This window comes from Globicephala melas, chromosome 3, assembly GCF_963455315.2.
Source record: "Globicephala melas chromosome 3, mGloMel1.2, whole genome shotgun sequence".
NCBI lineage: Eukaryota > Metazoa > Chordata > Mammalia > Artiodactyla > Delphinidae > Globicephala > Globicephala melas.
Window position 1 is genome coordinate 165,358,775 of NC_083316.1, and position 12,468 is coordinate 165,371,242.

Sequence of the window (12,468 nt, forward strand, 5' to 3'; positions counted from 1 at the left end):
CGATGGGCTTTGCATAAAGCAGTAAGGCACCGCCAAGCTGAGCCCTGCGTACCCCGGAAGCAGCCCCTCACTGCGGCCACCTGCCCCACTGGGGTCGGGCCGGCCCCGCCCAGCCCTGTGTGTGGCTCCGTCTGGGGAGCAGCGAACTCAGGCCGCCCTGCTTTAGGTCCCTTCATCTCTGTTCTCAGCAGGAGTGGGAATTTACTGACCAACTAGCAAAAAAGTTTACTGCTCAGGGAGCTCAGCGAAGCCAGTGGAATTGTCTGCGGTTGGTTTTTATGTTCTTCCAGCACAGAGCGTGTTCACCACCCCCTTGGCTGAGGTAGTCAGACACACACTGGGTGGTCGGGCCAGAGCAGTCGTGGCTCTGAGGTGACCTCCCCCGGGAGGCTGCAGGGCCACACAGAGAGCAGGTGGGCAGGGTATCCTGGCCCATGACAGATGGGGGTGGAGGTGCATGCGTGTTTTCCCACATCCCCCCTAAGCTGTGTGCTCTGGGGCCCACAGTCTTGTCACCTGCACTCCCTTGTCCTGTCCCAGCTGTGGAAGCTCGTTTTGGCATGGGCTGGCCCTACCTGCTGCCCAGGCTGCAGTCCTGGGCTGGGGCCCGGCCTGGAGACGAGTGGACAGCTCGAGTCTCCCAGGGGCCTGAGGAGGAGAAGGGGCTTCTGGACCGCAGGCTCTGCTGGAGGGACATAGACTCCACCCACCCGGCCTCCTTCTTTCTGCCCCTCGGCTCTAGGCCGGGGGATGGGCATGAGGTAAAGATGCCGTGTACTTGGTGTAAACCCCTGTTCTGTGCCAGAAGAGCTTCCCGTGGTCCCTAAAGTTCCCCTTACTTATCTTCAAATGCCAGTTGAAAGAGTGATCCCGTCGGCTGGTCAGCACATGTATTTATCCCCAGCCCCACCTGCACAGAAGTGCCTGAGTGGGCCACCTGGAGACCTGGCAGGGATGACGGTGCTGGCCCGTATTCTGCCTCTGTGGCCCTGCTTTTCCTGATCCTGTACGGACTGCTGTGCCTCTGCTCGTCTCTGTCCAGCCCAGCACCGCTGAGCAGGGCCCAGCTCTCAAGTTGGAGTCCACCCACCTCGAGAACGCACCCCCTGCCACGTAGCTTTTGTCTGCATCATCCTGAGGGAGGTCTCTCCTGCAGACAGTTCCCTCACCCCTTTGCTGGGACTTTGCCTCCTTTCCCTCTGCAAAGTTGGTGTCTCCTAGAGTTTGGGGGCACCTCAGGGTTGTGCCCTCAGGCCTCCCCACCAGCTTCTGCCACTTAGGCGAGAGGACAGGGTCCCTACCCCACACCTCTGTCTGTGTTCAGGAGCTTTGCGAGAGGGCGGGGGGGATGGAAGCCGCGAGGGAGCCCCCGGGGCTCCTCCCTCTCCACAGCCCTCCCCTAGGCTGCGTGTCGAATTGGAGAGTAGAAAGGTGAGCCCCCGGGACTGTGGGCTCCCCTTCCTTCCCTCTGCTCCGGAGGAGGCCACCATGCAGGGCTCCTCTGCTGGGACCCCATGGAGCCCCGGCGGCTGGGGCAGAGAATAGCGGGGCAAGCAAGTTTGTGTGTCAAGTCTCCTTCGTATGACGTGCTTTTTAAAGAAACAGAAGCTCTCTTAAAAAACCTTAATCTCCTGAGCTGACAGAACTTTTTCAGAGAATGTCTTTGCTTCTTTATACATTTTAATTGTGAACTTCATAGTTGACTCATCTGGAGATCGTACCATTTATTGGTCTCTGCTCTTAATCCTAAAAACGCTATAGGAAAAAAAAATCCAGTCATCTTCAAAAAGTGTACATTCATCCAATCATTGAGTGAGTTTATATTCCCTCAGTTTAAGTAACATTCTCTCTCTTTCTCAGGTTTTCTTCATTTTACTCGGGCAGTTTTCATTTGATAGTCATTTTGCAAAACCAAACAGGGAAACCACACTTGCGCGTACACACTCTGTCTGCTTGATTGCAAGGTCTTTATAAATAGAGTGGAACCGTATCCTGCAGACAGCTTTCTGTAGCAGCCAGCCAACCACAGCTTCCAGTGGGATTTGCCTGCAGTTAGATTTCGTTCGGGTTCCCATCTGTCTAAGCTGTCGTTCGTGCCGTTTAAGAGTAAATAAAAACAGTGTATGCCAAGTACATGTTTTCAGGTGTTCCTTCTGAACCGAAATTTCAAAGTGGGCTCAGGCTCTAGAATTTTCCTGGCACACGTGTGAATTGCTGGGTCTGATTTCACTAATTCAGTGAGCATCTCTGGCTGTGTCAATTTTAAATTTATACTTAAATAGTGATGGAACCAATGCAGGGGCAGCCCTGAGGCCATGAGGAGCCGCTGTGCTGGGGGCGCCCAAGAAGGGAGAGTTTCCCAGTTGGAGAGTTGGGGTGTGTGCTTTAGGACTTGGCGGAGGGCATCCACAGGACGCTCCTGTTGTAAAGAAAGAGCCCCTGCCCGAGGGCCCCTGACTACTGTCTGCTTGTTCACAGGGGGCCCACGGTGTTGCATCCAAGTCAGGACAGAGCTTGGGATTCTAGGCCCCAAGGGGACGACCGCGCCTTGCAGTGACACTTGTCATCTCCGCACCAGCCTGGTGTGCCCGAATCTCCCAGGCCCCTCCGCGGCCTTGGGGCAGCTGGGGATGCCCACACCTTGTTGCCCATCGTGGGGACGATGGGTGGGACCCTGCGGGAGATGGCGAGGAAAGGTGCCGGGATGTGGGAGCTGACTGGGGGACGTTCCTCACGCTCACTTAGCCGGTGGCCCGAGGCCCTGGGCTCTTCTGCTCTGATGGTCGTCACTCACCACATGCTAAAGGCCTTTGTCTAGAGGAGAAATTGTGTCTTACGGCTGTCTGCCTCAGCCTCCCCTACCAGGGCACACGGTGCCTCCAGCCCAGGCCCGTCACCCCCAGGCTGGCCCTGGCCGTCACCAGTACACTTCGACCTTCACTCTTGACCCCTGTTTCTTCTCCCCAGGAGAAGGAGCCAGTTCTCTTCCGCGGCTCCACGTTCCCTCACCTCAGCCCCACTCCATTCCTCGAGTTCTTCAAGGGGCTAGAGGGTGACTGAGCCCCTCCCATCTGGTTTGTTCAGGTCCCACACTTGTGCCAGACTACGCTGACCCTGCCTTCAGCAGTTGGGCCTGGGACTCGGGTAGCCTGGCCCCGGGCCATGTCCTTGCTCTGTTGAGGGTGGGGTTACAGCAGGCCCAGGACTTGCCTTTGGTGGCTCAGTCCACGTGGCAAGAGAAGGTGTTCTCCCAAGGCAGCTTGAGGCGGCGGTGAACGGGCGCAAGACGGGGACTCTTCAGCTGCTGGGGAGTCTGTGGGTGGGTGAGTCAGCACCATTGTCGGCAGTTTTCTGGGAAAAGAATGCGTGGCCTCACTTGATTCTGAGGGCAATTTGCGGCCCACAGGAGGTCCAGGGACCTTACAGTGGAATATCCAAGAGGTGAGTGAGGTGTTGGTGGCAGGAAAGAGTCATCAGGGTTCAGCTTGGTTACTAGGATTCTACGCCCTTGAGGGATGCAGGAGGCTGAGCCAGGCACCGAGCAAACAGGGATTCGGTCAGGCCGGCCCAGGAGGCGACATGCTGCAAAGGCCCAGCTGGGGTATGTGGCCAGATGGCCGGGAAGGCCATGGGAGGGAGCTCCCGGAGCCCAGGGACAATTCCTTGTCACCCACCTACCCCTCAGCACACCGTGCACCCACACTGCGGTGGGCACCTGGCATCGCAATGGTGATGGAGGACATAATCTCTTCTAATGTGGCTTCTTTTAAGAAAGAGGTCTGGGGTGTCTTATTTGAGACTCCTTTCACCAAAGTATCTTTTGGCACTGAGGCTGTGGAGTCGTTGCTTCAACTCAGAAGAAAGTCTGAAACCTTAATCTTTTATTAGTTATTGTTTGTTTTTTTTAATTTGTTCATGTTTCCATATTTAGGTTTAATTTTTGTTTATCTCATTAACCAAGCATCCAGTTTTGAACCACAGTAGCCTGACTGACTTGACTTTTGCTTTTCAGTTTTAAAAATCCTTGCAGTTTTTCCCCTAACTCCATTTTTGTTGGTTTGTTAAAAAGGTTTGTCCAGAGGGGTTGCGTTTATCCGGTTTGACAAACGGTCGGAAGCAGAAGAGGCAATTACCAGTTTCAATGGTCATAAACCCCCAGGTTCCTCCGAGCCCATTACAGTGAAGTTTGCAGCCAATCCCAACCAGAACAAAAACGTGGCGCTGCTCTCCCAGCTGTACCACTCGCCAGCTAGGCGGTTCGGAGGCCCCGTTCATCACCAGGCGCAGAGATTCAGGTGGGTCAGGAGGACGCGCTCTTCCCACCACGGCCACTCGGGCCCCTTCTGGCTGCGCGGAGCCCTGCTGGTTGGGTGACTATGTGCAGTGGAAACCTCTGGGCTGATCACATCAGAAAGTCGCGCTCACGGCCATTTCATGTCTCCATGTCCCCCACCTGCATCAGAAAGGTATCTGTATGGAAGCTGTTTATTTCCATCCAAGTGTTGTCTTTAACTAGAATGAAAAAGGTAGTGCAGCTCCAACCAGCTCCCAGGAGAGTGAGTGCATAGCGCTGCAGCCCACAGTTTCTAGTGATATGTGAGTAGACCTATGAGTTTAAAAGATCATCCCGTATTTGGGAGAGAAAAGATGCAGCTTTAGGGGTGCTTAGGCAAGAGCCGTTCTTCCAGAGTTTTAAACAGGTTTTAGACATTTGATCAGCAGTCCTAAGGCAAACCTTTCTCATACATCTACCTTGTGGAGTCATTTGGTGTCGAAATATTATTATATGCCTTCTGTTTAAAAGCCGCATCCTAGAGGTGAACTGTTTTCCCACCTTCCTTAGTCTTTCCATATAAAATGATTCTAGTCGCCAGGATCTAGCAGAACAGAGACAAGCAGAGTCAGTAACTTGGACTCTGAAATCAGGTGTGTTACTGCCTCACGAACAGCTGAGATCCCACTTCTCCCAGTTTTGAGAAGTGGCATGAGGGCTAATCTCAGGTATGTTAAGGATTTCTCTCTGCGACTTTTCAGGGTTCCCGTCTTTGTTTTAAGCAGTGAGGTTGGGTAACACCCCGCTCATTTCCACAGATGCTGTTTTTCAAGGTCTTATTTTCACAGTCCAGTAATCCAGTGTTCTCAACTCAGCTCAGGTTCCAAAGCTGGCCTTCCTTCGTTGGCTCTTCTGGTTTAAAGGCAAAGCAGGGGAAGCGTCTTTGGACAGAAGTGAGCTAAATCCAGTTTTGAACGTCAGCACGGTCGACCTCACTGGTGATCGGGTGGGATGTATAGATAGCCAAGTTCAGTGAGTTACCCAGAAACTCTGGAAAACCAGGAAGCTTGGAGGAGAAGAGAAAGGAGAAATGGGAGGTGCAGAAGGGGCCAGGCAGGAGAGGGACCGTGACGTCCAGAGATGGACAGAAGGAAGGGGCGGGCGGGAAGGTTCGCCACCAGAAGGCCAACTAAGATAAGAAGGAGAAGAAAGAAGACCCAGAAGAGGAGAGGGTTTGCAGTCCGTTCTTATCACGTTGGGAAAAGTCCCCAAGTCAAGGAGGAGTCAGTTCTCCTCTTGTACCATCAGAGGAAAGAATGGGGGTGGGTTTCATGACAGTTGAGATGAAACAGATCAGCTCCAACTAGCAGGAGAAAACTCACAAGAATGAATGAGAATCATGTCAATAAAAGACAGTAAACTATTACCTCCGATTATTTTCAGTATAACATCTATCTCAAGATGTAGTTAACTGTGATAACGGGTCCGCCGTGTCCTACAAAACTTGGAGAAAAGGAGGTCCTTCTAAAAGTCAGAATGTCTTTCCATTTCTCACTGAGAAGCAGCTCATACAGATACTTGGGTGCCTTTTCCCACCCCCATTTCAGTGATGCTGTGGTCTCACCACTAACAAGCCTCCTGAGTCATCTAACCAATTCAGACATTTGGTACGGGCTGTTTAAAATTATTCTCGCAAATTCAAAACCATGGCCCACAGTGTGCCTTGATTCTTCTGTACCTGCATCAGCGATCACCGTTGTGTCAGTGGTCTGCACCTCGAGGGCTGGCCACTCTTCTCCCATGTGTGCTGAGTGCGTGAATCTGTTTAGTGACACTTGAAGGCACCCCCACTCACCCCTGGATCAGACCCACAACTCGAACCTGATTTTATTTTGGAGCAGGTAATACTTCGCCAGTTGCATTGTGTGGCTTCAGAGATGCTGTATCGTGCTCAAATATTCTTAAATTGATCCTCCAACAGTTACTTTTGAGCTTGTGAAACATCTCAAGGGCCACGTGGCTTCAGTAACAATCTTGTCATCTCCCTTAATCCTTATTGCCCACGACTTGTAGAAGGCTTATTTCTGATGTGACTAAAAGTGGTGCTTTAGAAAGGAGCTCCACATTTTTGGTAAAGCTTGGTGGACTTACAGTTCACAGCCCTGGCCCTTCTGGGCTGTTAAGAGCCAGCAGCAGAAGGGTGTCCGGAGCTGTGCCCTGCCGGCAGTGGCCCTTCAGGGAGTGTGCTATATGTAGGCACCGCTCGGATGTGAACCCTCGGAGAGTGAGGGTGCTGATGTGGGTGGGAATGGGGTATGAAATTCAGAGAAAGAAAAAAATTCAGCCCTCTCCCCACCCCCACCCCCACCATACCCCCGCAAACACACATACAGACACAGGCACAGGATGAGGAACGGTTTCCTCCAGGGAGAGCTGGGGGTGTAACAGCACCTCGGAGGATGTGGAGAAGCTTCCATCACTTAAAATGTGGGAAGTACGGGTGTGACTAAACAGGACCACCCCACCAAGGTGGGAGGGGTGGAGGGAGCGGCTGGTCAGAGGCCACTAGAGGCCGTAGCTCTGAGGCCTGACCCCCTGCAGGCAGCAAACGTCTCTCCTCAGAGTCGACTCCCTACAGAGCAGGGAGCCCATGCCCTCCCTCTGCCCCCATATTGAGTTCCTCTCAGTTGAAAAGTCCTGATTTTGACTGAGTGGGGTGTGTCAGCCCGAGCGCCTCACGTGGGCTGCGTGCAGCTCGCTGGCCCGCACTGACCTTGACCTGAATGCTGTGCTCTCTGTTTGCTAGGTTCTCCCCTATGGGTGTAGATCACATGAGTGGGCTTTCTGGTGTCAATGTCCCAGGCAACGCTTCTTCGGGCTGGTGCATCTTCATCTACAACCTTGGTCAAGATGCCGATGAGGGAATCCTCTGGCAGATGTTTGGCCCCTTTGGTGCAGTTACCAATGTGAAAGTGATTCGCGACTTCAACACCAACAAGTGCAAAGGCTTTGGTTTTGTGACCATGACAAACTATGAAGAAGCCGCGATGGCCATAGCAAGTCTGAACGGCTACCGCCTGGGGGACAAAATCTTACAGGTTTCCTTCAAAACCAACAAGTCCCACAAATAACTCGCTCATGCTTTTTTTTTGTACGGAATAGATAATTAAGAGTGAAGAAGTTGAAACTTTTTTGTTAGTGTACAACTCATTTTGCGCCAATTTTCACAAGTGTTTGTCTTAGTCTAAATGAGAAGTGAAAAGGTTTTTATACTCTGGGATGCAACCGACATGTTCAAATGTTTGAAATCCCACAATGTTAGACCAATTTTAAGTTTCTTAAGTTATTTCCTTTAAAATATATATTAAACAGAAATCTAAGTAGACTGCATTGACTAACCAGTCCTTCGGGATGGTGGTGAAACTGAAGCATGCTTTAACTTCTGAGACTGTCTAACACGCGTTTCATTCGATGTCTCCACAAACTGGATAGAAACAAACAAACAAAAAGAAATGACCTTTTAGTTTTAGTTTTTAAACTAAAGATGTTAGACAGATGCCTTGTGTGCGTTTCTCAACCGCTTCAACATTTTAAGCGATTTCTGCTTTGGTTGACAGGAAATTGCTTTCCCAAGCAGGTCCCATTGCCACCTCCTGCTCACTCAGCCGATTGGCCCCGGCAGTGGCAGCGGGCCCGTCTGCCGTGGGCCGCAAGCGGGGAGGGGGGCCACACACCAGGCCGGGCCAGGCTCTGCCGAGGACACGAGTGGGTTTCCTAAGCCCAGGCGCCAATGGGAACGGACCAAAGAGTTTCAGGGAAACTCCAGTATATTCCAGAGTCAGATCTCAGCTCCAGGCACGCCTGAAGACGTGTTGCTCCTCTGACATCCCGATTCCTGTCCACACATTGCATGCATGGTGCCTCCACACATCAGATACTGTTGTTCACAATCATCTCTCCAGTTTTCAAGAGCATTGAACATGGCCCCAGTGCGTAAAATAGCTCTATTTTTTAATGACACAGAAACATTTGAGCATTGTATTTCTCGCATCCCTTCTCGTGAGCGCTAGGCTTTTTTCTATTTTAGTCGGATTTTGTTTTGAAACTTTGCTTTCCTATGAACACTCAGCAGAAAAGTACTTACTTCCTGCCAGTTACCTATTAACAAAAAAAAAAAAAAGAAAAAAGAAAAAAAAAGAAAAAAAACCCTTTGATTTGTAGTTTTAAAGATTAACCTTCAAAGTTCTCTTCATAACTGCCTTGACATTTTGGGTTGTTCTGTTCTGTTAATTTTCTTTTGCTTTTTTGTGTTTTTCGTTTGTTTTTACTTTTGCATTTAAGACCATTAAATTTGATTTTGTTTTGCTCGAATTTTGTTTTGTTTTTTATTTTACCTTTTCTTTCTTTTTGGCTAGGTAAGGTACAGACAGCCCAGCATTCAGGGAGGATTTATAAGATCTTAAGAAACAAACATACTTGCCTCAAGACAAAGCATTTACAAATCTGTGACGTTAGGATTGTGCCATCACAGATGGTGTTTTTTTTAAATGGGGAGCCGGCAGGGAGAGTCTAAGAGAGGGCCTGAGAAGTAAATAGGCAGGGCCCGATCTCCGGGCAACTCCTCAGGAGCGTGATCTGATTTTTATAAATAACCAGTGTGCAAGAGAATCAAAAACACAATAACTTAGTACCAGCAGTTTTTAACCTTGACACGAGACTAAAACATGTAACAGTAAGCTGCTTTTTAGTTATTGATGTCATGAAATTGCGACATTATTTATTTATCTATCTATCTATCTATTTATTTAAGTGGAAGACATTGGGCAGTAGGCACAGCGTTCTCCAGAGCGGGTCTGTGTTCTGAGCAACCCCTGGACCGTTTGAGGCTGCCCGTCCCCCCCCCCGCCCCCACTGCTTCCCTCATACTTCACTGAGGGGCTGCCAGCTGCTTGCGTGATCCTCCTGAATTTCCCATGTTGCCCTCTTCTTCTCCCACAAAGGGCCAAGTTCATACCTTGAAGCCTTGTCTTATAAAGTGGCCAAGTGCCATGGAGGGCCTCCTCTCTGCAGCAGAATTTTCCAGATTCTAAGTCAAAGCTAGCTTGTGTGCCTCTTCCTGGAACCAAGGCCCGTTTGCCCAGATTTGATGCAAAGAGGGTCCCTGCTGCGTGTGCCCCAGAGCGCTCTGCACCCCGGGACTGGGATGTTTTCCTGGAAAAACATGCCGTGTAGGTTGTGCTAGCCTCGGGCCAACATCTCAGTGAAGATGAGCTTCCCAGTCCTGAGAGTGACCCTTGAGTCTCCTCGCTGACACACCATCCTGCCAGCCTGCACTAGTGTTCCATTTCCTACGAGAATTCTGTCAGAGGCCTAAACTGCGAAGTGACGGGCTCACAGCCAGCACCGCAGCTGATTTCCTCCCCTCTATTTTATTGGAACCACACTGATTATCCTGGTGCTGGCACAGACGAACAGGAAACGTGAAGCGCATACGGACCTTTGAGAGTTGCCTGAAGTTTCTCAGTAAAATTCTCGTTTTACGTGGTCCCCACTCTTTGAACATCCTTCTGGCTGAAAACCCCAATGTGCTTCTTCGGGAGTTTTAATCTGTGAGCGTGCGGGAGGATTTTGCCTTTGACATGTTTTACTCCTGAAAAGTAATTGTCACTCCCATGGAAGTGCCAGACGCTGGCCCTGTGTCCAAAAAGTTCATTACATCTTCTCTCTAGGCCTGTTTGCAAAAGGAAGATGCCATTTTTTTTAAAGTTACAATCCAAAAGAAACTGTGTTTAAAAAAAAGTTGTGTTTTTTTTTTTTTACATAGATCTATCTTACTTGTATTTCGTAAAATGAGTGCTCTCCTTTTATTTGGGAATTTTGATGAAAAAGTTAAGAGTAGATGATGTTAATTTATTGAAACTTTGGTTTGGTACATAAATACCAAAGAATTCTCTTTTGATTGAATCGATTGAATTCTCTTTTGGCCTATGTAACTTCCCCTCAGAGTTGTTCGCTAAGCAGCTCCAGATTTGTGAACCTGGTTCCAGTTGAGTTATTCATTGTTTATTACCCCGTGGCGCTGCCTTTCTTTTTAGCTTTTCGATGTGATATGGCAAGCTGTGATTTTCTGCACTGGCTGTGCCTCTGGTCACGCGTCCTGTGACTGTGATCCCCCGGCCACCACGACCACCCTCTTGCCAGAATAACGGAGGAGCTGGGCTCAGCCCACGGGCAGGTGGCGCCGGGTGGGTTTCACCTTCTTTGTCCCCCGAAGAGTGAGTCTTTCCCTTGCCAAGGGCAGCTGCCTTAACCTCCGAGAGTCTGCACTTGGTGTTAGTGCTGGAAACCCAGGGTCTGAACCGCGCTGCTTAGGGAGTCGGCCCTTCGGGAGCCGGCAGCTCGAGGGGAGCCCTGCCGGGTCAGGCAGACAGATGAATCCCAAGACACTCACTGGCAATAACTTATCGCTGGTTTGCCTCCAGACTAGGGCCATGGACTGACCCCATTCGCTGTTGGCCTTGAAAATCAGAGTTCACGTCTCCCAGCTGCCCCATTTCCCATCCGATTCAGCCTGACCGGACTTCTCTTGCTTTCCGCACCCATCCTGGGTTGGATCACAGAGAATGAGAATAAGCTGCTGGGGGCATCTCTTCCCCATAACCCCCAAACCCTCCATCTGAAATCCTTCCCATCTTCCCAGGACCCGTGGTACCTCCTGGGCCCTGAGGCAGCTCCTCAGGAAAACACCTGCTGCTCATCAGATTCCCAGGCCCGGCCCCCACCCGAAGCCCCACGTGCTTTCCGTGGAGCGGCATCGAGAATGGACAGTCCTACGGTAGCTAGTGGTAGGACCCCCGGCAGGGTTCACATTTCCACACCTTTTGATTGGACTCTGACTTCTAATGATTGTATTTTTCCACAACCTTTTGGTGACAGAGTTCAGTTTTCCGCTTGGTAGTTTAAATAAATAAATAAATGACTCCTTGTAAGTCCCCGTGAGGACCGAAGATAGGCTGACCGGTGGTTTGCTGCGACTCGGTAGGACTGTTTCACTTCCACCAGGAGAGAAGGCTTGTCTGTTGGTTGGGGCCACCTCTTTACCATGTAACGTTCCGTTTACAGTGATTTGCTCTGGGGGGCACTTTCCCAGCTGGTTCCCATGTTGTACAGTAGATGGGTAGACCTTTTGTATATTAGTGTGTTTTAAGTTATTGATTTGTTTTATATAAAATAATTTATTTTTCAGGTACCATTTTTCATTTTAACTTTGTTTTTACATGGGTTTGTTTTCAATAAAGTATGACACTGCTGTCCAAAAGTCAACAATAAAATGAATCCCATTGTGTTCTTTGGAGGATGCTTATGTAACTAGCCTTTTTTCTTTTTTTTTTTTGCCTTTTTTTTTTTTCTGGCTTTTTTTTTTTTTTTTGCTTTTCAGAAGAAAAAAAAAGTCCTTCTCAGTTTTCCATCTCCCCGAGTTTGCCTTTTTATCCTTGTGAATAAATGTTCTTTAGTGTTTTAGGAGGAAAAAGCAAACCTAGATTTTGATAATCCAGAAGATTTCAGATTAATAAAGAAGCTTTGAAAGAAGACCATTTTTCAAAATTTTAGTGAAGTGTGAATATTTTTTGTCAATGGCTTTCTCAAAGAGAATGAAACTTTTGCACCATTTTCAGAGTTTTTATAGAGATGCCAAATTGATATATTTACATGTAATGGAAACATGAAAAAGTTTTATTAAACAATTGTTCATAGCTGTGTAGACATTTTAATTCAGTTTCCAAAGCTCTCAAAAGTGTATTTTTGGAGTACGGAGTGATAACGGTTTGGGGCGTTACGGTTCCAAACGACTCGATTGTCCGAATACTTAGTTCCTTTCACAGGTATCAGGTTTGTGTTAAACGCTGTATGTTAACTATGACTGGACCTCTGTGATATTTTGGTAATAAATGAAGTGGGATCGTTGAGACACGGTGGTGTAGGGGTGATGGTGTGTGACTCGTAAGCAGCCATCGCCGAGTGACGCGCCAGCCAGGGCCACAGGTGACTTGCTCCTCCCTAGGTGAGCGTGGGCTGCCCCTCGCCAGGCTCTGTGCCAGGCCGTGGCCTTGACCCGTGTGGGGAAGGAGGGAGCCCTCAGACAGCCCAGCCTGGAGGACGGAGAGGAAGGCACCAGGACACGCCCTGTGACTGGC

The 12,468-nt window shown here is 49.6% G+C and overlaps 1 protein-coding gene across 2 annotated transcripts in view; it reads left to right on the plus strand.

Moving 5' to 3' along the window:
• ELAVL1 (ELAV like RNA binding protein 1) overlaps positions 1-12,242 on the plus strand; it is a 38,593-nt gene extending 26,351 nt beyond the window's left edge. Inside the window, exons 5-6 of one of the 2 annotated variants that reach the window (XM_030879552.2) lie at positions 4,070-4,295; positions 7,080-12,242. In XM_030879552.2, coding sequence (XP_030735412.1) covers positions 4,070-4,295; positions 7,080-7,404 — 551 coding nt within the window. In that variant the 3' untranslated portion in view covers positions 7,405-12,242. The remainder of the gene's footprint in view (positions 1-4,069; positions 4,296-7,079) is intronic. The other variant, XM_060297220.1, reaches the window with a different exon arrangement.
• Positions 12,243-12,468: the final 226 nt, after the last annotated feature.